We start from the raw sequence: 27,702 nt of genomic DNA, 5'->3' as shown, positions 1-27,702 counted from the left end.
TAGGTTTATATTCACTGGAATTTAGAAGAATGAGAGGGGATCTCATAGAAACATATAAAATTCTGACGGGATTGGACAGGTTAGATGCGGAAAGAATGTTCCCGATGTTGGGGATGTCCAGAACCAGGGGACATAGTCTAAGGATAAGGGGTAAGCCATTTAGGACCGAGATGAGGAGACACTTCTTCACTCAGAGAATTGTGAACCTGTGGAATTATCTACCACAGAAAGTTATTGAGGCCAGTTTGTTAGATATATTCAAAAGGGAGTTAGATGTGGCCCTTATGGCTAAAGGGATCAAGGGGTATGGAGAGAAAGCAGGAATGGGGTACTGAAATTGCATGATCAGCCATGATCATATTGAATGGTGGTGCAGGCTAGAAGGGCTAAATGGCCTACTCCTGCACCTATTTTCTATGTTTCTAGAGCGTCACTGTTATTGAAACGGCTCTGATAATGTTGCATCCTGAAATAGCTCTGAGAATGATGCATCCTAAATTAAAACGAACAGGATGCCAATGTTTACTTTTCTTAGGAAGGCAAACATCTCAGACGTGACCTCCACCCTCAGCTAAAGAAATAACAATTCATTTTTTGGTAGAATTGTTTCTCTATTATTCATTCGCGTTAGCTTGGTCTGAGTGGTAGCACCATTGTCTGTGAGTCAGAAGGTCATGAGTTTAAGCGCTATCCTAGGCACTTGGGCACACAATTCAGTGCAGCACTGAGTGCCGCTCCCTCAGGTGGATGCAGGGGAGCTGTGCCCGTGTCCAAGCCATCATTTATCCATCAACCAACATCACGAAAGTAGATTATTTGCTCATTTATTTAATTGCTGTTTGTAGGACCTTGCTGCATGCACACTTGTCTGTTGTGTTTGCCTACATTACATAGAATTACATAGATTTTACAGCACAGAAATGGGCCATTTGGCCCAACTGGTCTATGCCGGTGTTTATGCTGCACACAGGCCTCCTCCCACCCGGCTTCACCAACTCGATCAGTATAACCTTCTATTCCTTTCTCCTTCATGTGTTTATCGAGCATCCCCTTAAATGCACCCATGGTCGTGAGTTCCACATTCTCACCCTCTCTGGGCGAAGAAGTTTCTGCTGAATTCCCTATTGGATTTATTAGTGACTACCTTATCTTTATGGCCCCTAGTTCTGGTCTCCCCCACAAGCGGAAACATCTCTACATCTCATCATCATATAGGTGGCTGAACAGTCCAATACAAGAACCACAGTCCCTGTCACAGATAGGACAGATAGTCATTGAGGGAAATTTGCCGCATGCTCTTTCCACTGCCTGCGCTTGATTTCTGCATGCTCTCGGCGATGAGACTCGAGGTGCACAACGCCCTCCCAGATGCACTTCCTCCACTTAGGGCGATCAGGAACCCCCAGGTGTCAGTGGGGATGTTGCACTTTATCAGGGAGGCTTTGAAGGTGTCCCTGTAAAGTTTCCTCTGCCCACCTTTGGCTCGTTTCCCATGAAGGAGTTCCGAGTAGAGCGCTTGCTTTGGGAGTCTCGAGTTTTGCATGTGAACGATATGGCCTGCCCAGCGGAGCTGATCAAGTGTGGTCAGTGCTTCAATGCTGGGGATGTTGGCCTGGTCAAGGACACTAATGTTGGTGCGTCTGTCCTCCCAGGGGATTTGTAGGATCTTGCAGAGGCATCGTTGGTGGTATTTCTCCAGACTGGTTTACTGAAAGGTACATTGTGGAATGGGTATTGGTTGGAGCGGTGACACACTGGGACAGAGGGCAGCAAACGTTGCTCTGCATTTGACCATACCGCCTGAATCCTCACACTAGATGCCCGAATTTTTTCACACTAATATCCCTCTCCATCACAAAATTCACTACAAAAAGTCAGAATAGCCTGGGCTCATTTTGCCCCTGCTCATGCTCTAGTGGGAGAATGCCCACTGCATGTGCCTCTGTGGTGACACCTCCTGAGATAAGGAATTAGATCAACAATAATTTAAATGTAAATCAAAGCAGCAAAGACATCTGTAGCAAAGAACTTTAGTATAAAAGCTTGCTAAACCAGGACTTTATCCGATATGTTTTCATGTGGCCGTTACACATCTTGCTGTGTCCTATGCTCATTATATTGCAGCAGTTGGCAATTCATTTTATTCTTCATAAGACTTATTTTTTATTCATGCACATATTTAATCATTTTATTCCTGCATTTGATTATTACATATTTAATTAACTGTCCCATACCTATTTGATCATTCTATATTTAATCATTCTTATTTATGCGCATGTTTAATGACACTCATCCGACTGCAAACACATTTAAATATATTTGGTCAACTAAAATATCGCATAGATTTATGATTCACTGAATATTCAAACAGTAATCAAACAAAAGGGAAATTGGGTTGCACTCAAAATAATTTTTACTGTTGCTAAGCCTGTGCCTCAGCCAACAGCTACCACCTCTTAACTTTGATCATTGCACCTTCATCTGTGGAGATTCTTGGCCTCATTATCTTCTTTCATCTCAATTGGGATTCCCACGTCATTTGCCAAAGATTTGCCAAAGCTGTCCTCATAAAAATGGTTTCCCCTTTTGTGTCCAACACTTTTTTGACCCTCAAGAAATAATTCACTATAAAGGGCAAATTTAGTGAGGTTGTGCTTTGCGAGGCTGGAGCGGGGCAAGAGTGATAGAGCCATATCTCCGATTCCCACTCCTGTCTTGCGAGACTCTGCTCCAGGTTGCAGGCTTGTTAAGTTTTCCTTTAAGGTCCAAGTTTATCCAAATATGGAATATTAATGTTCTTCGGCAGCACCTTCCAAACCCGCAATCTCTACAACCTAGAAGGACAAGGGCAGCAGGTGCATAGGAACACCACCACCTCCGCGTTCCCCTTTAAGTCACACACCATCCTGATTTGGAAATATATCGCCGTTCCTTCATCGTCGCTGGTCAGAATCTTGGAACTCCCTCCTTCATACCACACGGACTGCAACGGTTCAAGAAGGCGGCTCACCATCAACTTCTCAAGTGCCATTAGGGATGGGCAATAAATGCTGGTCTTGCTGGCGACGCCCACATCCTGTGAATGAATTCTTTAAAAAACCTCCTATATCTGAGAAGGCTCTTCTCGAGCTTCTCTCATACTTTTGGACAGGATCCAAGGAAAGCTTATCCTCTGGTAGGTCATGCCTCCTTCCTCTCTGCTGTCCAACTTCTCTCTCTCTCCCTCACGTACAGATTGATATTAATCTCGACTAATGTTTTTCTAACTCCTGGCATTAGCATTTGAATTTGAGCCATCATCCCTTTTGTCTCTCCTATCTCTCCTGTCTTCCAACCTATCACAGACCTTCCCTTTTGTTCTTTCTTCCCCTCCCCCTTTCAGTGCTTGTTAAGAATCCGTTCTTTCCGAACACGCTTCAGTTCTGACGGAGGTTCAGCGACCCGAAACATTAACTCTGCTTCCGCTCCACAGATGCTGCCTGACCTGCTGAGATTTTCAGCTTTTTCTGTTGATATTAATATGGTCATTGCTGCTTGTCCAACCACACAGTTTATGAGTAAATTAAATGAATGCAAAGCAGCTTACTCCCCACATTTCTCACACGCAATAACTGATTTATGATACAGAATGAGCGGTGAGCAAAGCCATTATTTGCCTCCTTCTTATTTGGCTACTTTACATCTATGGTTTTATTGGATTTCTGAAAGCTGGACATGCAAGCAAGGCATTCATTTTCCAACTATGGCTCTGATGGAATCAAAACGTGGAAGAGAAACACAGCTATGACCATTCTGAGCTGCCTCCTCTTGCCCTGGTATTGGCTTGTATGCCGGTTTCGATGGAACCTCCTGGCATTCCATATCTCCAGGGTTGGGAACAGTTCTGGGACCAGAATAAAAGTAAAAGAAATAACATCTGTACATGCACAAGGCGTTGTACAAATAATGTGTGTGTGGCACACATAATTTCTTTCTAAATTTCATTTTTTGGGGGATTCTAGGGGTCTGGGGGAAATCAAGGGATATGGGGATAGGCCGGGAAAGTGGAGTTAAGGTAGAAGATCAGCCATGATCTTATTGAATGACGGAGCAAGCTCGAGGGACCTACTCCTATTTCTTATGTTCTTATCATCAGTAAATGTAAACAAAATTCCCTCACTACCAGTATGAAAGCAAGAGTGGGTGGGATAGTGAGATTGTTTGTGTTACTCAGGCTAGTAACAAATGTTCTTTGCCATTGCCTTTTGTTCTTTTTGGTAAAACTGCTCTGCATTATAAAGGGCTTGGTTAAAGGTGGCCTTGCATATTTTCTCACCTGGGTCCCAAGGATCAAAATCCCACAGGAGGCTGAAACTTCAGTGCAGTACTGAGAGAAACTGAACTTCCAAATGTCCCACTCTGCTGGTAGAAGTCAGGTGGAGGGTATCTCTCGGCCGCCCATGGAGGAAGCCACCAATCCTGTCTTTGATGTTGTGATGGGATCATTAGTAGGCAGCTGGAGAAATACCACCAATGATGTCTCCGCAAGATCCTGCAAATCCCCTGGGAGGACAGACTCACCAACATCAGTGTTCTCGATCAGGCCAACATCCCCAGCATCAAAGCACTGACCACACTCGACCAGCTCCGTTGGGCGGGCCACATCGTCCACATGCCCGACACAAGACTCCCAAAGCAAGTGCTCTACTTGGAATTCCTACATGGCAGGCGAGCCCCAGGTGGGCAGAGGAAACGTTTCAAGGACACCCTTAAAGCCTCCTTGATAAAGTGCAACATCCCAACCGAAACCTGGGAGTCCCTGGCCAAAGACCGTCCTAAGTGAAGGAAGAGCATCTAGGAGGGCGCTGAGCACCTCGCGTCTCATTGCCGAAAACATGCAGAAAACAAGTGCAGGCAGTGGAAAGAGCGTGCGGCAAACCAGACTCCCTACCCACCCTTTCTTTCAGTGACTGTCACAGTTGGGACAGATAGAGACTGTAATTCTCGTATTGGACTGTTCAGTCACCTGAGAACTCACTTTGAGAGTGGAAGCAAGTCTTCCTCGATTTTGAGGGACTGCCTATGCTGATGGTGAGTGGGCAGCCCACACCTGTAAGGACGCTTCAGAGCTATTCCACCGAGAAAATTTGGAACTGCTGTGGGATCCATTACTTTAGCGTTGCCATTTGTTGTGTCCTATTCAAAGGCCTTAGTGGACTCACACCAGCTGTCCGTTGGCCAGGGCAAAATGGGTGGAATTCCAGGAACCGCCCCAGATATACTCATACTCACCTGCATCCACACCCCAACGGAATGATTTGCTAAGTTTCTATGGAACAGATTCCTGGAAGAACCAGTTCCCACTCCAAATTCCGACCCTTTTGGTCAGCAATGCACCTGCTCATTGCCCTCTCAGCCCCCAGAATGTTGAGGTCCGGGAGCTCTGCATCATCAGAGATGTCGTCCTTTTGGATGAGGCGTTAAATTGAGGATCTTTCGGGTGGATGCTAAAAATCTGCGGCACTAGTTAAAGAAAGAGAGCCGACAATTCTCCTGGTGTCCTGGCCAGCACTTCTCCCTCAATCTACACCACCAAAAAATACAGATGGCATGTTGCTGGTGCAGGATGGCAGCCATGTTTCCCCACATAACAACAGCCGGGTAGTATAGGGGTTATGGCACTGGACGAGCAACTGGAAGTTGTTCGTTCACAATAACACCAAAGCACAAAATTCAATAAATTTGGTAATATTGGAAAAATTGACCATGAAAGCTGCTGAATCGCTATAAAAGCACATGTGGTTCTATAATGCCACCCCTACCCAATCTGGCCAGCATTTGACTTTAGTCCACACTACATGGTTGACTCCTACCGCTCTACAAAGCGGCCTAGCACACCACTTGGGTCTACACACAATTGTTAATTGGGGCACTAGGGGTGGCCAATAAACGTGACCTTGCCACTCTTGGCCACATCCTGAGAACAAATTTAAAGTAAGTCACTAAACGTCAGAGTAATCTAGTTTGAAATTCTTTGAAATACTTTGATGTGGGAAAGCACTATAGAAATGCAATAATTATTTATTTATTATCTATTTAGGTGCTCTTAAAAGCAGCTTTGAACTGTAAATGGCAGTATTACATTTTTTTTTCTGTGCATGCCTATGAAGCAGGTATCCTGTTAAATTGGCATTCTAAACAAATACCATTTCAGTTACTAATCAATTGTACTATTAATTGGAACTGACTGCATGTTCTCTAACTGTTATGAGAAAAAAAAACATGCTGAGGTTTTCATACTGAGTACACCGAGTGCAGCAAAGGAGAGTTTCAGTTTCAGACCCCAGGCCATGTAATTCAATCCTTCAACTTCCACTAAACCTTTCTTTCTTTTTTCCTACCTCGACTGAGAACGGAAGTTCTCTCATTGAGAACATTGAGAAGTTCAGGATGAATGCAGGTAATGTCTGTCCAAGACTCATTTTTTATGTTCTGTTCCCTTTCTTGTATGAAGCTGCTGCCTCAAGCTGGGACATGATACCTTAGGTACTTGCAAGTGCGCCAATATCACAACCAAATGGTCATCCATCATATGTGGCTGTCAGAAGGCTAATGGACTGCGGGACACCACACCTCAGCCTGATCCTGTTGATATGTCCACACTCTCCTCCAATTGGGGTCACTGGATACTGAGCAGGAGCAGGAAGCTTGGCTGATTCCCTCCCCCACCCTATTATTCCAGGGCTGAGGCCAATTATAGCAACTCTATTGTCACTGCAGTTGATGTCAGCTACCTCACTACAGATGGGCTGGAGGGTGCTGAAATCTGGAAAGAAAATTGATAAAAACAAAACACAAATTAAGTTGGAATGATTCCTTTTAGAATAGAGAAAGAAATAAAGCTTGACAAGCTCAGACATGTAAAGTGATTTTATTACAGTAGTCATGGAAGTCGAGTTGGAGTTGTTGGGTGAGGGGCGATGCAGGGTATTGAAACCATCGCAACCTCCATGGCAACTCAGTGGAAAGAACTAAGTGAGCTGGTCAGGAAAGAAAGCAAAAAGCAATGACTTTCCTTTTCATCAAGATTTCCTTGGGATTTGTTTGGATACATTATGCTCTTCCTGATGGTTGTCAATAAAGTTATTCTTGGCCAACAACAACACAATGGTAATTTGTCAAGTAGGTGTTCATTGATTGAATGATTACATTTAAAATCATTTTTTTTTAGATGGTTCAGCAATTCCACAGTACACTGGCCAATATTTTCATTTAGATGTAGCTCATGTCAAACACAAATGGCACTCGATTATTCGATTTGTTATTGTGCATTACACAAAAGCAAATGGATTCTCTCAATGTGCCTACATAGAAACATAGAAACATCGAAAATAGGTGCAGGAGTAGGCCATTCGGCTCTTCGAGCCTGCACCACCATTCAGTAAGATCATGGCTGATCATTCACCTCAGTACCCCTTTCCTGCTTTCTCTCCATACCCCTTGATCCCTGAGCCCCCCCCCCCGCTGGTGAATGTAGTGCTTGGTGTGGAACTGAGTCCTCCAGGCTCAACAGGTATTTTCACCATTCCCCAAAAACATAAACTTGCTTTAGAAAGGTTACAGAAAAGAGCAGCAAGACGGACCCCAAGCATAAGGGGGATGGGTTATGAGGAAAGACTAAGAGAAGCTCAGGGAGAGAAATTGGCCTGGTTTGCACCTCCCGTTAGCTGCCGTCTGTACAGGCTCCATCCCTCTCTTAAATGATGGGGTGACTGAGTTTTCATGCTCTCTGTGTTGGGCCACGGCACCTGTGCTACATCCATAGCAGCCCCAAACACTTAGAGTGCAGGGCTGAGCAATCGCGGGGTCCAAAAACATCAAAATACCAATTGGGCACGGCAAAATCACCGACACCCACAAACTTCCCTGAATATTTTGCCCTGGCGTTAACATTTATCACCTCGCCCTGTTGCACCCCAGAGATCGTCTCAGCACCCTGGATGCAATATTCAGTCCCGCCCCCTGCAACACCGCCGGGCTTCAACAATGGCAGATGCAGGAGGCGTTGTCACCTTGGCTGGTCGCTTGCGGGGGGGGGGGGGGGGGGGGCTAATTAAAGGCAGTGGTGGTTAGGTAGGTCAAAATTTAATTATGTTCCCAGTGTGGTGTATTTTGATGTTTTTGGTCCCCGCGATTGCTCAGCCCTGCACTCTAAGTGTTTGGGGCTGCTATGGATGTAGCACAGGTGCTGTGGCTCAACACAGAGAGCATGAAAACTCAGTCACCCCATCATTTCAGAGAGGGATGGAGCCTGTACAGACGGCAGCGCTGCACGGAACATTGTGCAGTGCTCTGCCGATACCGCCCCTCTCACTCCCTTTAGCGCTCTAAGGGAAGTGATAGCACTTAATATAGCACCCCACTTCCCTCTTGGAGTGCTAAAGCAGAAGCTCCTTTCATCTGCAAATCTTTTTCGCCCGGCAATACTTTTGCACTCCTGCAAAAGGTATCAACCCAAACGGGACGCTATGCAATTTCTAGCCCTTAAACACTACAGTCTAGGAAGGATCTGGTTAAGGGAAGAATTAACTGAATTATATAGAATGTTAGATGGCTTAAGTAAACTGAATCCTGATTAGAACCATATAGATTTACAGCACCAAAGGAGGCCACTCAGTCCATCATGTCTATATTAGTTCTTCGCTGTATCTTCCTGCTCTGCTTTCTCCTCAGACACCTGCAATCCAAGTTTCTCTTAAATGATGCAATATTGTCTGCCACAGTCACTCTCTGTGGTAAAACATACTATGCTCCACCAACCCTCTGCATAGAAATGTCTCATAACTTCACTCCCCAGTGACAACTCTGAAGTGACAATTTTAAATTGATGACCCCCACATCTCTGATTCCCCAAGCGGAGAAAATCTTTTTTCCCTATTGCAAAACACTGCAATTTTTTTTTAAACTTCAATTAAATCTCTTAGCCTTCTCTGGTCCAGCAGAAATAGTTCCAGTATCTCAAGTCTACCTCATAAGTATTGTTTCCCATCTCTAGTGTCATTCTGGTGAATTGATGCTCTAAGGCTTCAATATCCTTTATATAATGAGGTGACCCAAACCACACAGTGCTCAAACTGATTATTAATTAAATGTGATCTAGGAAAGTAGGATCAGAGGTCAAGTGTCAAAATGAATGAAAAGTAGATTTCTCATTCATCTCAAGACAAACTCTCTTATTCAAAGAGCGATAAATGACTGGAATAAGCTACCAAACAAGATATTCGGGGCAAACCCACCAGTTAATGTCAGCTGTGCCTCAGTGATAGCATTCTTGCCTCTGATTCAGAAAGCCATGGGATCAAGTCCCACTCCAGGGACTCGAGCACAAAATCTACAGGGGACAAGTCCGACTGTGGCAACTACAGAGGAATCTTCCTGTTATCAGCCACTGATAAGGCCATCGCTAGAATCCTCCTCAACCGTCTTCTCCCTGTGGCTGAGGAGCTGCTCCCAGAGTCACAATGCAGATTCTGTCCACTATGGGGTACAACGGACATGGGGCTAGATTTTCCACTTTTTTTGCATGCTTAACGTCCACTTAACATCCATTTTACCGCTGAAATGATGTATAACGCCCATATATCACCCATTTAGTCACAAAATGGAAACTGACGGGCATTTTTCGGAAACTTATCACCGAGCATTACTTTCCCCATGTGCTTAACGCCAGGAAAAAATAATACTGCTCGCCCACTTTTTTGGGGCAGAATCAGCAGAATGGGCGGAATCAATGCCCACATTACCGCCAGCGTTAATTTCCACACTGATTTAAAGCCGAGATTCAATAATACCGCCCGCACATTTTTTTTTTGTCGTAAAGATCATATTTACTGAAACTGGCAGCCATGAGATCGCCCAGCGTCACTTTCACCACCTCGCACACATATCGCCTGCCCAGAAAGAGTGGAACTAACCGGAACTAATCACAGCGTTATGGACGCCATGTTCCACATCACATGTCGCATCCTTTAAAAAGCTGCTGTCCTTCAACCTCGGGGGAGTACTCTGGAGTTCATTGTAGTTGATGTGAACATCTGTACAAACATCTTGACCATACTGTGACCGATTGGAATTGAATAGATGTCTTCATCGGGACATTCATTGTTTGTGACTAATCGGTGGAAAACAGAGAGCTATTGCAATGGGGCCTGTTCTTTCTCAACCTCTCTTGATGACCAATTACATGCTGCAGATTTGAGATCGGCGAAGCTATGCTCCACAGCATTATGTGCCCAATGTAAGACGTGCCAAACTGATGAGGAGGATCAGACATCACCCCCCCACCCCCACAAGTACAAGGAGAAGCAATCTTACCTCGACTTGCCCGACACCACCTGCCTTCGGAGATCGTGTTTCCACAAAGAGGTTATCACTGAGGTATGCCAGCTCATAAGGGAGATCTGCAGCCTGCCAGCACCATCAGTACTGCACTGTCCTTCGAGGTCAAAGTTACCACGGCACTGTCGTTCTACGCGTCGGGTTCTTTTCAGGCCTCAGCTGGTGACATTTGCGGTCTGTCTCAGCATGCCACACATTGCTGCATTAGACAGGTCACTGAAGCCCTGTACGCATGCAGGAGGGACTTGATCAGCTTCCCTATGACCAGGGAGGCACAGAGTGAGAGGGCTCTAGGATTTTCCAGAATTGCAACTTCCCCATGGTGCAGGGAGCAATAGACTGTACGCACATCGTGATGCGAGTAACTTTTCAGGATGCAGAGGTTTTCAGGAACCGCAAGGGATTCCACTCTCTGAATGTCCAACTCGACCACCAGCAAATTATTATGGCAGTGAATGCTCAATTTCCGGGCAGCATCCATGATGCTCACATCCTGCGTGAGAGCACTGTATCTGACTTGTTTAACAATCAGCCACAAGGTCAATGCTGGATGCTTGGTGACAAAGGATATGGCCTCGCCACCTGACTGACGACTCCCCTGCGTGACACCCACACCAAAGCCGAGAGGCGATACAACGAGAGCCACAGAGCTACTCGCAATATTGTGGAGAAAACCATTGGAGTGTTTAAGCAGCGCTTTAGATGCCTGGACCACTCAGGCGGCGAGCTCCAATACCACCCTGAGCAGGTAACTCAATTCATGGTGGTGTGCTCCATGCTACACAACTTGGTTATCAGGAGGTGACAAGAATTGCCTGATGAGTCTGGCACTCCACCTCACCAGAGAGAGGAAGAGGAGGACGAGGAGGGGGACACTGACATCGGTCCAATCAGGCTGATGCTGAAGCCATGCCCCCGCCTCCCTGTCGACAGCATGAAAGGGCCCGTGGTGGCATGATAGCTGCAAGAACCTTATATCAGGAGCTCATCAATGATCACTTTGTCTGAAAGAATGTTGGTGTTATTTACAAGGCTGACATACTGCTGGGTGTGCAGGTCCACATAAATGGTGGGAATCACCTTGGTGACAGTTAAAGTTTAAGTTGATTGAAGTTAAGTGTAATTATACCCTTTGAAGTTAAGGAATCACCAGCGTGTAATGGTGCAGTTATCTGAGCCAATGCGCAACAAGGTTCAGTTAAATAAAAAACATTTAAACCGAACATTTATCTGAAATAATCAGTATTTCTGTACAAACCAACCCTTCCCCCCCGCCCCTCGCTTCTCTTCTCCACCTCTACCCCATCCCTTCCCCTCCTGACTCCAAGCCGCCTGGCCGAGGAGCTCCTCAGGCGATGCTTCATTGGGGGGGTGGGGGGGTGGGAGGGGGGTGTGACAACCGAACTGCTGCTTGGATGGATACGGGAGAGGACAGTCCCAAGGTGGGAACGTGCTCATGTATGGTTGGCAATAGGGATGTGGCACCTTGGGATGCAGTGCCGCGTTACGGGACCACTGGGAGCCCTCTGCCACCAGTGTTCCTGGCTCCCAGCTCCAAGGACTCCACCATCCCTTCCATGTTATATCTTATTTGTTGGACAAAAACCCGGTGCCAACTATGTTCTTGGTGCTTAGTAAGCTTTTTGTTGCTGGTGAATCTCCCTCGTACCTCCCATAATGGCCAACCAAGCACACACCACAGCCACACACGCCTTCAGTCCCTCTCAGCTCCCTCGCTCTCTGTCTCCTCTTCTGCGCATGTCATGATGACCCTTGACCTCCTGAATCGCGGGAATCGAGCGCTGCCATGCCGTTGCTAAGGATGGTGACATTTTACAGCAGAAGGTCAGAGAGATTTAACACTATCGCCCATTTCATATTGCTCGCAGTAACGCCCAATTTCAAAAATGGAGACTAGGTGCTTGGAGAATGGACGAGAAGCCGGCGATCTGAAAACCCATTTTTACTGCCCACGCCGGAAATAACGCCCATTTTTGGGCGATATGCACAAAAGTGGAAAATCTAGCCCATGATCTTTACGGCACGACAATTGCAAGAGAAATGCAGGGAACAGCACCAACCCTTGTACATGGCCTTCTTTGACCTTACAAAGATCTTTGACACTGTTAACCGCAAGGAACTATAGAGCATCCTCCTCCGTTTCGGCTGCCCCCAAAAGTTTGTCGCCATCCTCCGCCTGCTCCACGACAACATGCAAGCCGTGATCCTGACCAACGGATCCACCACAGACCCAATCCACATCTGGACCGGGGTCAAGCAAGGTTGCGTCATCGCGCCTACCTGCTTCTCGATTTTCCTCGCTGCAATGCTCCACCTTACACTCAACAAGCTCCTCGCTGGAGTGGAACTAAACTATAGAACCATTGGGAACCTGTTCACCATTCGTGGCCTCCAGCCCAGATCCAAGACCATCCCATCCTCTGTCGTCGAGCTACAGTATGCGGACGACGCTTGCGTCTGCGCACATTCAAAGACTGAACTCCAAGTCATCGTCAACATCTTCATCGAGGCGTACGAAAGCATGGGCCTTACACTAAACATCCGTAAGACAAAGGTCCTCCACCAACCTGACCCCGCCACACAGCACTGTCCCTCAGTCATCAAGATCCACGGTACAACCCTGGACTATGTGGACCATTTCCCATATCTCGGGAGCCTCTTATCAAAGGGCAGACATCGACGACGAGGTTCAACACTGCCTGCAGTGCACCAGCGCAGCCTTCGGCCGCCTGAGGAAAAGAGCGTTCGAAGATCAGGCCCTCAAATATGGCACCAAGCTTATAGTCTTCAAGGCTGTAGTGATACCCGCCCTCCTGTATGGCTTAGAGATGTGGACAATATACAGTAGACACCTCAAATCACTGGAGAAATACCACGAACAATGTCTCTGCAAGATCCTACAAATCCCCTGGGAGGACCGATGCATCAACGTTAGTGTTCTTGATCCCCAGCATCGAAGCACTGACCACACTCAACCAGCTCCATTGGGCGGCCACATTGTTCGCATTCCTGACACAAGACTCCCAAAGCAAGCGCTCTACTCAGAACTCCTACATGGCAAGCAAGCCCCAGGTGGGCAGAGGAAATATTTCAAGGACACCCTCAATGTCCCCTTGATAAAATGCAACATCCCCACTGACACCTGGGAGTCCCTGGCCAAAGACCGCCCTAAGTGGAGGAAGAGCATCCGGGCGGGTACTGAGCACCTCGAGTCTCGTCGCCGAGAGCATTCAGAAAACAAGTGCAGGCAGCAGAAGGAGCGTGCGGCAAACCAGACTCCCCACTCACCCTTTCCTTCAACGACTGTCTGTCTCACCTGTGACAGAGACTGTAATTCCCGTATTGGACTGTTCAGTCACCTAAGAACTCACTTTTAGAGTGGAAGCAAGGATTTCGAGGGACTGCCTATGATGAGGAGTATTGAGGGAGTACTGCATTATCAGAGGTGCCGTCTTTATGATGAGACTTTAAACCAATACCCTGTCTACCCTCTCAGGCTGTGAAGTGCTTTAGGATGTCCTGGGATCATGAAAGGCGCTATATAAATGCAATTTCTTTCTTTCTATTCAAAATATCATTAAATGCCAGAAAAACAACAACTTGTATTTATATAGCGCCTTTGACGTAGTGAAATGTTCCAAGGCGCTTCATAGAAGTATTATGCGACAAAAAAATTGACACTGAGCCACATAAGGAGAAATTAGGGCAGGTGACCAAAACCTCGGTCAAAGAGATAGGATTTAAGGAGCATCTTGAAGGAGGAAAGAGGGATAGAGAGGCGGAGAAGTTTAGGCAGGGAATTCCAGAGCTTGGGGCCTAAGCAACAGAAGGCATGGCCATCAATGGTTGTGATTATAATCAAGAGGGTAGAATTAGAGGAGCGCAGACATCTCGGGGGGTTGTGGGGCTGTAGGAGATTACAGAGATAGGGAGGGACGAGGCCATGAAGGTATTTGAAAGCAAGGATAAGAATTTTGAAATCGAGGTGTTGCTTAACCGGGAATCAATGTAGGTCAGCGAGCACAGGGGTGATGGGTGAGCAGGACTTGGTACGAGTTAGGATGCAGGCAGACGATTTTTAGATCACCTCTAGTTTACATAGGGTACAATATGGGAGGCCAGCCAGGAGTGCACTGGAATAGTCAAGTCAAGAGGTAACAACTGCATGGATGAGGGTTTCAGCAGTGGATGAGCTGAGGCAAGGGCGGAGACGGGCGATGCTGCGGAGGTGTTAATAGGCGGTCTTAGTTATGCTACGAATATGTGGTTGAAAGCCCGTTTCAGGATCAAATATGACACCAAGGTTGCGAAGAGTCTAATTCAGCCTCAGACAGATGTTGGGGAGAGGGATGGAGACAGTAGCTAGGGAATGGAGTTAGTGGCGGGGACCGAAAACAATGTCTTTGGTCTTCCCAATATTTAATTGGAGAAAATTTCTGCTCATCCAGAACTGGATGTCGGACAAGCAGCCTGACAATTTAGAGACGTGGAGGGGTCGAGAGAAATGAGGTAGAGCTGGGTGTTGTCAGCGTGGAAACATGTGGAAACTGATGCTGTGTTTTCGGATGATGTCACCAAGGGGCAATATGTAGATGAGAAATAGGAGGGGGCAAAGGATAGATCCTTGGGGAGCACCAGAGGTAACGATGCGGGAGTGGGAAGAGAAGCCGTTACAGGTGATTCTCTGGCTATGATTAGGTAGATAAGAATGGAACCAGGCGAGTGCAGTCCCACCCAGCTGGACAAGGGTGGAGAGGCATTGGAGAAGGATAGAGTGGTCAACTGTGTCAAAGGCTGCTGACGCATTACTGCACAAGTGAGAGAAGCTTCGAAGGGCGTAATACTTATCTCTCAATTAGCTAACCTTGGTTAGGGCGATACAGTCGGCATCAGAGTCCCTGGGCTAAGGCAAGAAGAGAAACCAGCCAGGATTCCTGCTCTCGATCGCTATCCGATGATTCCTGCTGGATATGTATTGATTTGTGCATGATAGCTGAGGAGAAGTTTGAGGGGCTGAAATTCCCTTGATAATACTGCCCGTTAACGCTGGCGATGGGCGGCCAACAAGCGGCAAAGGCCTACCGTCGCCGGTAAGCGGCATTCACGCCTCCGTCGAAATTGAGTTGGCTCTTTGGTGGAGGCGCCAAGACGTAACGCTGTGCCTGTAACGCCACCCGCGTGGTGACGTCATCCAGCATGCAATGCCCCCTTGGTGCTGCTGTCGCGATATTGCGTTTCTATGGTGGCCTTACCGGCAGGCGTTCCGGCAAAAAGTGGCGTGAGCATACCGGATCTCGGGCAGAATCGCCCAGGGATCAGGGTAAGTTTTTTCTTTATTTATTTCAACATTTATTTACTGGTTGTACCAGTGGGGAAGTGTGTGTGGGGGCAGGAGAAGTTGTAGTTTTCTTTTCTTCCTGTTTTTCCAGCTCGCATGCCGGCAGCCTTCCGTCGTGGAATTGAGTCGGCCTCCTGAGCTCCCGCCCCGTTGGCGCTGAGGATGGGTGCTCAATGCTACCTTTTAGCGCTGCTCTCTCATCTTTGGGCGTAAAAACGGAATTTGGCAGTTTGAGGGGGAATCAAACGCATGGCGGTAAAATCAGCACTCAGGTGGTGACACCGCCTCAAAAACAGCCATAACCAATTTCAAGCCCCGAGTTTGCCTGTGATAACCCCTGTGTCAAATAACTTGCTGACACGCATTCTGAGGCTCACACATGATAAATGGCCAGGTGAATGAGTGCCAATGCTCATGGAACTGTAAGCCAACTGGAGCCAGCACTTTCAAGAGAAGAGGAGAGAAAATTGGAAAAAAAATTACTTCTAAAGAGAGGCGAAATGGCTGTGAGTCATCTTTCAATTAATTACAAACATTCATTAAACTGTGAGACAGACACATGACTGATTGCTAGCAGGAAAAAGCCATTGATTATTTATGAAGCTTTGGTTCAAGTGGATTTAACATATTTTATGTCACTTGTATTTCATACACCTCTGTCAAGGCTTTCGTACAAATAATACACTGTTTCTTGGAGATCTGTTGGCAGAGGTCGAGGACGAGACTGTAAAATCATTCATTCGTATCAAATCATTCCTGTAATACTTTAGTAAACCTTGTACAGAACAAGATTTTATGTTCAGTAAAAGAAGGAAAAGGGAAAAAATGGAAATAAAAAGGAACTTAAATGGGGAAGGAAACTCCAGCGGAGCCATTTTTGTTCAAAGTACTTCATTTTACTGAAGTAAATTATTGGCTCCCTGTAAATTTTCTTATCATCATAGAGACTCCCAAGTAGGGGCTCTCCTTCTAATAGGCTGCTCCACTGATATCAAGTAGAGGGAATATCCATTACTAACAGTGTAGGGAGGAGAGGGAAAGAGCGGGGACAAATCTAATCTGACCTGAAAACCACTCAAGAGTGGACTTATAGGTTGTGAAATTTGTATTCCAAGCCTTTAGCATGATCTCCTGGGGTTGAGCGGCTCTGGAGAAGTTGGTTTGAAGTCATGACTCCCACTGTTGACATGGAGGTACTCTTCATAACGGAGGTCACTGGAATGACTAACACAGAGGAGGAGAGTACTTTAAGGTCTCCAGGTCAGTAATAAAACTGACATAACATTAAAGATATTTATAGTTAGACTATTATTTTCTTCTGTAGCTGCCATAGATTATGGTGCCCTGGTCACTCATATTACTGAGGTGGCCCTAATTAGTCCCTGGCCACTGTCACAGGCTGAACAAGACTGTTCGCAACCTTTGGGTCCTATTTGACCCTGACCTGAGCTTCTGACACCATTTCCTCTCCATCATAAAAACCACCTACTTCCACCTCAGTAACATCACTCTTCTCCGCCCCTACCTCAACTTATCTTCTGCTGAAACCCTCGTCTATGCTTTTGTTACCTGCAGACTTGAATTTTCCAATTCTCTCCTGGCCTGTCTCCCATATTCCACCCTCCATAAACCTGAGCTTATCCAAAACCATGCTGCCTGTATTCTAATTCGTACCAAGTCTCGTTCACCTATCAGTCCTGTGCTTGCTGGCCTATATTGACATCGGTCCACCAATGCCTCTATTTTAAAATTCGGGGGGCCAAATTTGCCCTCTGCCCGAAAGGGGGCACACCTACCGTTTTTTAGGTGCGCCGTCTGCCCCAATGCACGGGGCGGACATTCCGGCGATTATCAGCCCTTTGGTTTCTGTTTCCAGTCAGAGTGGTGTTGGTGTGGGGAAAGGGGCGGATGGGTCAGGGTGGCTGCCACTAGTGGGGCAGAAGTGAGGGCGAGTCGGAGCGGCTGATGCTCCAAGTCATCAACGCCGTGCCGATGACGTCAGCAAGTCACTGATGATGTCACAATGTTCCTCCCCTTCATTTAAAGGGGAGGGCCGCTGTGAACTCTGCAGCCAATTTAATGCAAACACTGGGCCACCAGGAAGGGTTTCGGCCAGGCCAGCAGCCTGGCAACTGAGAGGGGTTGCCAGGCTGCCTGCCTGCCTGCCGCGGGCATAATTGTCGGCCCAACCTGGCAGTCGGCTGACAATAAAAATAAAATGGAGTCTCCGGCAGCACGACCTCCCCTTTAAATGCCACAAATGTCCAGCCACAAAAAGGGTACTGACAGAAAAATCTGTCGGGGGCACCGACCGGCGGCAACACCACTCCCGCGGGGCAATTCCACATGGGGCAATTTCTGAAAGGGGTTTGCCGCCGGTCAGTAAGGGGTCAGCGCACGCACGATGCGGTGGGACAATGGGCGGGGCGGTCTGGTACACCGCTCCAAAACTAAAGAAGGGAAACTACAAAATGGCGGCCCCTTGGCGCCAAACAATCCCTTACTGACCCGTGGCCGCCTCTTTGCAGCAGTCACGGCCCTTATAGAAAGGGGCAATTTCGGCCCCCTTATCTTCGTGTTCAAACACCTCCATGGCCTTGTACCTCCTAAGATCTGTCACCTCCTGCAGCCCTACAAGCCTCCAAGAATTCTGTGTTCCTCCAACTCTGGCCTCTTGTCCATCCCCCACTCCCTTCACCCCACCATTGGTGGCCGTGCCTTCAGCTAGTGGCCTTAAGCTCTGGAATTCCCTCCCTAAACCTCCATCTCTCTCTACACTCCTTTAAGATGCTCTTTATAACTTACCTCAGGCCAAGCTTTTAGTCACCTGTCCTAATATCTCTTTCTTTGGCTCAATGGCAATTTTTGTCTCATTACGCCCTTGTGAAGTACCTTGGGATGTTTTCCTACACTAAAGGCACTATATAAATTCAAGCTGTTGTTGTAGAATTGTTTTCTTTTTATGATGTTGCAAAAAGTTTGATAAGTCATATTTTTTTTTCTAAGTGCCATTTTATTGATTTTTCTAAAAGGAGTTAGATAAATATTTGGTTCGGAGGGGAGCCACCTGGATTCAATATGGATATGGTAGCCAAGAGTTGTGCTTGGGTAGATAGAAGCTCCTTCAGTAGGTGAAATGGGTGGGTGAGTCCATGCACATTGGTTGCACAAGGAGTGGGCTTGATGTTCCATGCTATGCTCTGATCTTGTTAAATTATGTTCTTGCTTTTATTTTGGGCGCGCGGTGGGGAATGGGGAAAAGTAGGTTTATCTCGTGTAAATTTTTATACCCAATAAGCTTCAACGGTTAGTACATTTGAGATCATGAAGAACCACTATGTGAATTGAGATGGCTAACAACTTGACATAACAACCTTATAAAGCACCCCCGACTGAACCAGTGAAACACTGCCAGTTCCCAAACATGCCTTTCTGTAGCCTGTCTGAGTGATATTGCCAATCGTGTGCTTTGAGCAATGTTCTGCTGTGGATTTAATGCCAACTTAGAAACTGACTCAAACAGGCGTCACGTAGCTCCCTTAAAACAGGTAGTGTGTTGTCTAGAATATGTCTGCTGCATTCTTAACCTAATAGACACTGGCTCTGCTCAGATGAGAAAGTATGATACAAGGCATGAAAAGGAGTCTGTTACTGTTCCACTGTCCAGTGAGCAGTGTCAGACTATGGGTGGGAGCAATGTATACAGTTACAGTTTAGTCACCTCGTCCATATTCAAAATGCCAGCCCTGGCAAGCTAGTTGCTCAAAACCACATACACACACAAACACACACACCAACCACACACACGTACACACACACGTACACACACACGTACACACACACATACACACACACGTACACACACACACACACACACCAACCACACACACGTACACACACACGTACACACACACGTACACACACACACACATACACACACGTACACACACACACACACACGTACACACACACGTACACACACACACGTACACACACACCAACCACACACACGTACACACACACACACCAACCACACACACGTACACACACACGTACACACACACACACGTACACACACACGTACACACACACACACACGTACACACACACGCACACACACACACATACACACACATACACACACACACACACGTACACACACACGTACACACACGTACACACACACACACACACACACACACACCAACCACACACGTACACACACACCAACCACACACACGTACACACACACACGTACACACACACACGTACACACACACACACACGTACACACACACACACGTACACACACACACACGTACACACACACACACACGTACACACGTACACACACACGTACACACACACGTACACACACACACACCAACCACACACACGTACACACACACGCACACACACACACCACACACCAACCACACACACGTACACACACACGTACACACACACGTACACAAACGTACACACACGTACACGTACACACACACACACAGCAGCGGTCACAGGATGGTGATTAGGGGCAGTAACTGTGGCTGATTTTTCTCCTCTCCAGCCCAGTGGTGCAGAGATATTCTGGCTGAGACCAGCAGAGACTGGGCCATCGGGCCTTTGTGATCTACACGGTTTTGTACCATACCAAAGAATGCATTGAGCAACTGAAACATTGAGTAAGTTTAAATACAATAACTAGACTAGGAGAGTCAGAATCACAGTCATCTTCAGCGTATTTACCTGCCACCTATGAAGAGTGTCCTGTTCACTTTCAGTATCCGTTGAACGTCCAGCCTTTCTGTGAGACCAGGGCTTGCTCCTGGGCCGGTTCCTACGAAGACTACACTCTGCTTCACATCTGTGGAGAAAGGAGAGGCTTCTGAATAGGGGGTTTTGAATCTAATTTTACACTTTTCTCCCCCTCTGACTCTAAGATTTCATGTCTGGCAGCTAACCTCCTGTACCTTACCCAATTCACCATTCTTCCTGCATGAGCCTCGACATTGAGTGCCAACAGTCTCACTGACCACAAATGGCATCACAGCTTAGCTCAATTGTGTCTTCACTCGACAGTCGCTGATGGATCAGTGCAGAGGGAGCTCCATTCTGTATTTAACCCATTCTGTATCGGACCTGGAAGTACTTAGGGGCTGAAATTGCACCCGACCAAAATGTGGCATACTCACCATTTAAATTTTTTTTTTTCTCCGCCTCAATCCATGGGACGGAGAGTCGACCAATATTCAGGACTTTGGTTTTTTTCCCAGTCGGAGCGGTATTTGGGTCGGCTGTTGGGCGGAAGTGCCGGTGGATTGGAGCGGCTGTCGCTCGGAGTCATCAGCGCCATGCTGATAATGTCAGCACAACACGGACGTACCGCGCTGACGGGTCACAACGTCCCTCCCCTTCAGTTAAAGGGGAGTGCCGCTGCGAACACTGCATTTAGTTTAGTTTGGCCCACTGGGCTACCAGGGAGGGTTTCGGCCGGGCCAACAGCCCGGTACCCAAGAGGGGGTGCCAGGCTGCCCATTGGCGGCCCGGTCAAACCTGTGGGCGCCATTGTCGGGCCGACCTCAGAGTTGGCTGATAATTAAAATAAAGTGCTGGCCCTTTAAGGGCAGACTCGCCACCCAGCCACATGTAGCTTCCCGCCGGGAAAAGCTGTCGGGGGCTCCGAGCGGCGGCTGATTGGCTCCCGCGGGGCGGAAAGAGATTGCCGCTGCCGGTTGGTGGGGGGTCGGCAACATGGACAGCGCCGTGACGAGCACTACCGAAAAAAAATGGAGGGCAATTAATGAAATGTCGGCGATTCCATGCCGACTCGGCGACGAGTCCTTACCGGCCCGTGTCTGCCTCTTTGAGGCCGTGACGGTTCTTATAGAAAGGGGCAATTTCAGCCCCTAGTGTCAGGAGAACTTCATTCTGCATCTAACCCATGCTGTTCCTGACTTGGGAATGTCGCTGGGACAGTACAGTGGGAGCTTTACTTTGCATCTAGCCCATGATTTACCTGACCTGGGAAAATTTGAAGATGACACTGCCCCAAAAAGATAGAAAGGGGCCGAAATTGTTCCGCTCCATAAGCTCCATTACCGCCCCTGGGAATGGATTGGAGAGGCCTCACCGATCGGGGGCAGACAAATGGGCTGATCCAACTGAGATTGCCCCCGGGCTGGAAGTGGCAGGAACGGGTTACCGCATTGTCTGTTTTCCTGCCGCGTCGGGCACGCGCCAGAACCTCATTACAGACCGGCGACAACCCTCTTTCTGACCCCCGTGGGAGTGATGCCGCCGCCGGTCGCTGCCCCCCACAGCTTTCCCCAGCGGGGCGCTGTGTGTCTGGGCGGCATGTCCGCTCTTAAAGGGGAGGTCACACTACCGGTTTCCCCATGTTATTCTTTATCGTCAGCCGACTGCCAAGTCCGGCCGACAATTATGCCCACGGGTTCGGCCGGGCCGCCAACAGACTGCCGGGCACTCCCTCTTGGGTGCCAGGCCGCTGGCCCGGCCGAAACCCTCCCTGGTGGCCCAGTGTTTCCCACTAAAGTGGTTGCAGAGTTCGCAGTGGCCCTCCCCTTTAACTGAAGGGGAGGGATGCTGTGACGTGTCAGTGCGTCGCTGATGACTCGGAGCGACAGCTGTTCTGACCGCCCGCACTTCCGCCCCGCTGACGACTGGAAGAAAAAAATGAAGTCCTGAATTTCGCCGGATTAGCCGCCCCATGCATTGGGGTGGACAGAACACTGACAAAACGGTAAGTGCACTCCGTTTGGGGCGGAGGGCAATTTCGGCCCCAAAGTGTTTGGTTTAATGACAGCAACCCTCCTCACCTGACCAAGCACAAAATTGACTGAAACCAGATGTTGAAGTTACCAGGCTGAAGCTAGATTCAATCCATCATTATCTGTTTGGGAGACAGAGTTATACCAACTAGGGTTCAGAGTGACCTGGCCATATGAAAATCGATAAATCAAATGGTCTCCGCAATAAGCCTCCCATTACAAATATAAGCAATTAAATAGGTTGTTTATTCCAGTTCATTTCCAAGCCACCTTAACCTGACAGAGTCTGTCTCCCAGCCTCTTCTGAAGGTGCTGGCTCATGCTGGAGTCATCATTGTTGTGTATCTGTAAAGCATGCACTCCCATGTTCCGCCACCAGGGAGCTCATCCCCTGAAGTGCCAAGGGATCCCAGCATCCCTTGGGAGCACTGTATATAAGACAGCCCCTAAGGGCTGTTCCTCACTCTGGAGTGTCTTATTAAAGACTGAGGTCACTGTTACTTTAACCTCCCTGTGTGCAGCCTCATCTGTGTTAGGAACACAACAACTGGCGACGAGAATATGAATCCAATGCAAAGATGCAGCAAACTGTGAGCATCCTGGAGAAGTTCTCGGAGGGTGAGGACTGGGAAGCCGATGTCAAACGGCTAGACCAGTACTTTGTAGCCAACGAGCTGGAATGAGAAGGAAGCGCTGCAAAAAAGAGAGCGGTCCTCCTCACAGTCTGCGGGGCACTGACCTACAGCCTCATGAAGAATCTTCTGGCTCCAGTGAAACCCACAGATAAGTCGTATGAGGAGCTGTGTACACTGGTTCGGGAGCAACTTAACCCGAGGGAGAGCGTGCTGATGGCGAGGTATCGGTTCTATACATGCCAGCGATCTGAAGGTCAGGAAGTGGCGAGCTACGTCGCCGAGCTAAGGCGACTTGCAGGACAATGTGAGTTTGATGGCTACCTGGAGCAAATGCTCAGATACTTTTTTGTACTGGGCATTGGCCACGAGACCATCCTACGAAAACTTTTGACTGTAGAGACACCGACTCTCAGTAAGGCCATTGCGATAGCACAGGCGTTTATGTCCGATAGTGATAACACCAAACAAATCTCTCAGCACACAAGTGCTAGCAATGTTCATAAATTAACTGGAACTGTGTTTGCAAGCAGAAATGTACAGGGCAGAACCCACGAGTCTGCAACTGCCAACAGGCCTCAGGTGACCCAGATGACTCAGTGTCCCCAACAAAGGATGAATGCAAGGCAATTCACACCTTGTTGGCGATGTGGAGGCTTCCATTTAGCCTATTCATAACACTTCAAAGGGTGTGTTTGCAAGAGCTGTGGAACAATAGGGCACCTCCAACGAGCTTGCAAACGAGCTGCAAGCTCTGCAAAACCTGCTAACCACCACGTGGCAGAGGAAGATCGGTCCATGGTGGATCAAAGCAATTTCGAGTCTCAGAGGAGGCTGAAGTACACGGGGTGCACACATTTTCAGTGAAATGTCCACCTATAATGCTAAACGTAAAATTGAATGGCTTACCCGTAGCCATGGAACTGGACACTGGCGCTCGCCAATCCGTCATGAGTAAAAAGATGTTTGAGAGACTGTGATGCAACAAGGCATTCAGACCAACCCTGAGCCCCATCCACATGAAACTGAGAACGTACACCAAAGAGCTTATCACTGTTCTGGGCAGCGCCATGGTCAAGGTCACCTACAAGGGCACGGTGCACGAACTGCCACTCTGGACTGTCCCGGGCGATGGCCCCACACTGCTTGGAAGGAGCTGGCTGGGCAAAATCTGCTGGAACTGGGATGACATCCGAGCGCTATCACATGTCGATGAGGCCTCATATACCCAGGTTCTTAACAAATTTCCTTCCCTTTTTGAGCCAGGCATTGGAAACTTTTCCGGGGCGAAGGTGTGGATCCACTTGGTCCCAGAGGCACGACCCATTCACCACAAGGTGCGAGCGGTACCTCACATGATGAGGGAGAGAGTGGAAATCGAGCTGGACAGGCTGCAATGCGAAGACATCATCTCCCCAGTGGAATTCAGCGAGTGGGCTAGCCCGATTGTTCCAGTACTCAAAAGTAATGGCACGGTCAGGATTTGCAGCGATTATAAAGGAACTATTAATCGTTTCTCGCTACAGAACCAATATCCGCGACCTAAGGCAGACGACCTATTTGCTTCGCTGCAGGAGACAAGATGTTCACCAAGCTCGACCTGACTTCGGCCTACATGACGCAGGAGCTGGACGAGTCATCGAAGGGCCTCACCTGCATCAACACACACAAGGGACTGTTCATCTACAACAGATGCCCGTTTGGAATTCAGTCGGCTGCAGCGATCTTCCAGAGAAACATGGAGAGCCTACTCAAGTCGGTACCACACACAGTGGTCTTTCTGGACGACATATTGGTCACGGGTCGGGACACCGCCGAGCACCTACAAAACCTAGAGGAGGTCCTCCAGCGACTGGATCGCGAAGGGCTGCGGCTAAAGAGATTGAAATGCGTCTTCATGGCAACAGAAGTGGAGTTTTTGGGGAGAAAGATCGCGGCAGACAGCATTCGACCCACAGACGCACAGACAGAGGCTATCAGGAACGCGCCCAGGCCACAGAACGTCTCGGAGCTGCGGTCGTTCCTGGGACTCCTCAACTATTTTGGTAACTTCCTACCGGGGTTAAGCACCCTCTTAGAGCCCCTACATGTGTTATTGCGAAAAGGTGAGAACTGGGTATGGGGAAAAAAACAAGTAATTGCTTTTGAGAAAGCCAGAAACATTTTATGCTCCAACAAGCTGCTTGTATTGTATAACCCGTGTAAAAGACTTGTGCTAACATGTGACGCGTCGTCGTACGGAGTCGGGTGTGTATTACAACAAGCTAACGTTGCGGGAAGTTGTAACCTGTCGCCTATGCTTCCAAAAGCTTGTCTAAGGCCGAGAGGGCCTATAGCATGATTGAGAAAGAGGCATTAGCTTGTGTGTTCGGGGTAAAGAAAATGCATCAGTACCTGTTTGGCTTCAAATTTGAGCTGGAAACTGATCACAAGCCCCTCACATCCCTGTTCGCTGAAAACAAGGGGATAAATACTAATGCCTCAGCCCGCATACAAAGGTGGGCACTCGCGCTATCAGCGTATATCACTCGCGCTATCAGGCCAGGCACCGAGAACTGTGCGGATGCTCTCAGTCGGCTACCATTGCCCATCACGGGGGTGGAAATGGCGCAGCCTACAAACATGTTGATGGTGGCGCAGCCCGCAGACTTGTTGATGGTCATGGAAGCGTTTGAAAATGATAAATCACTGTCACGGCCCGCCAGATTAGGACTTGGACCAGCCAAGATCCTCTGCTGTCCCTAGTAAAAAACTGTGTACTGCATGGGAGCTGGGCCAGCATCCCCGTTGAAATGCAAGAGCTAATCAAGCCGTTCCAGCGGCGAAAGGACGAGCTGTCCATTCAGGCAGACTGCCTAATGTGGGGTAACCGCGTAATGCTACCAAAAAAGGTCAGGGAGACGTTCATCTCGGATCTCCACAGCACACAACCGGGTATAGTAATGATGAAAGCGATAGCCAGATCCCACGTGTGGTAGCCCAGTATCGACTCTGTCTTAAGAGTCCTGTGTACAGCAATGCAGCGTATGTGCTCAGTTGAGCAACGCGCCCAGAGAGGCACCACTAAGTTTGTGGTCCTGGCCCTCCAGACCATGGTTGAGGATCCATGTCGACCATGTGGGCCCGTTTCTCGGTAAAATGTTCCTGGTGGTGGTGGATGCTTTTTCAAAATGGATTGAATGTGAAATAATGTCGGGAAGCACCGCCACCGCCACCATTGAAAGCCTGAGGGCCATGTTTGCCACCCACGGCCTGCCTGACATACTGGTCAGTGACAACGGGCCATGTTTCACCAGTGCCGAATATAAAGAATTTATGACCCGCAATGGGATCAAACATGTCACCTCGGCCCTGTTTAAACCAGCCTCCAATGGGCAGGCAGAGCGGGCAGTACAAACCATCAAACAGAGCCTTAAACGAGTCACAGAAGGCTCACTCCAAACCCACCTGTCATGAGTAATGCTCAGCTACTGCACGAGACCCCACTCGCTCACAGGGGTGCCCCCGGCTGAGCTACTCATGAAAAGGACACTTAAAACCAGACTCTCGCTGGTTCACCCCAACCTGCATGATCAGGTAGAGAGCAGGCGGCAGCAACAAAATGTAAATGATGGTTGCGCCACTGTGTCACGGGAAATTGATCTGAATGACCCTGTGTATGTGCTAAACTATGGACATGGTCTCAAGTGGATCGTGGGCACGGTGATAGCTGAAGAAGGGAGTAGGGTGTTTGTAGTCAAGCTAGACAATGGACACATTTGCAGAAAGCACCTGGACCAAACGAGGCTGCGGTTCACAGACTGCCCTGAACAACCCACAGCAGACACCACCTTTTTCGAGCCCAGAACACACACCCAAAGGATCAACGACACCACCCAGGACCAGGAAATCGAACCCATCACGCCCAACAGTCCAGCAAGGCCAGGCTCACCTAGCATCCCTGCAGGGCCAACAACATGCCAGCCCAGCGAGGGCACAGCCAACACACCAGAACAAACATTTGTACCGAGGCGGTCCACCAGGGAAAGAAAGGCTCCCGACCGCCTCACCTTGTAAATAGTTTTCACTTTGACTTTGGTGGGGGGGGGGGGAGTGATGTGCATCTGTAAAGCATGCACTCCCATGTACCGCTACCAGGGAGCTCATCCCCTGAAGTCCCAAGGGATCCCAGCATCCCTTGGGAACACTGTATATAAGCCAGCCCCCAAGGCCTGTTCCTCACTCTGGAGTGTCTTAATAAAGACTGAGGTGACTGTTACTTTAACCTCCCTGTGTGCGGCCTCATCTATGTTAGCAACACAATAATCATCATCATCATAGGCAGTCCCTCGGAATCGAGGAAGACTTGCTTCCACTCTTAGCATGAGTTGTTAGGTGGCTGTACAGTCCAATACGAGAACCACAGTCTCTGTCACAAGTGGGACAGACAGTGGTTGAGGGAAAGGGTGAGCGGCGAGTCTGGTTTGCCGCACGCTCCTTCCGCTGCCTGCACTTGATTTCTGCACGCCCTCGGCGACAAGACTCGAGGAGCTCAGCGGCACTT

General features: G+C 48.3%; 1 protein-coding gene across 1 annotated transcript in view; it reads right to left on the bottom strand.

Moving 5' to 3' along the window:
* sema6bb (sema domain, transmembrane domain (TM), and cytoplasmic domain, (semaphorin) 6Bb) overlaps positions 1-27,702 on the bottom strand; it is a 454,736-nt gene that overhangs the window by 300,010 nt on the left and 127,024 nt on the right. The window contains exon 3 of the mRNA XM_070860875.1: positions 20,486-20,603. Coding sequence (XP_070716976.1) covers positions 20,486-20,603 — 118 coding nt within the window. The remainder of the gene's footprint in view (positions 1-20,485; positions 20,604-27,702) is intronic.

Source organism: Pristiophorus japonicus, chromosome 18 (assembly GCF_044704955.1).
Source record: "Pristiophorus japonicus isolate sPriJap1 chromosome 18, sPriJap1.hap1, whole genome shotgun sequence".
Classification (NCBI taxonomy): Eukaryota; Metazoa; Chordata; class Chondrichthyes; family Pristiophoridae; genus Pristiophorus; species Pristiophorus japonicus.
The sequence above is the reverse complement of the archived record's forward strand: the minus strand, read 5'-3'. Positions and strand labels throughout refer to the sequence as shown.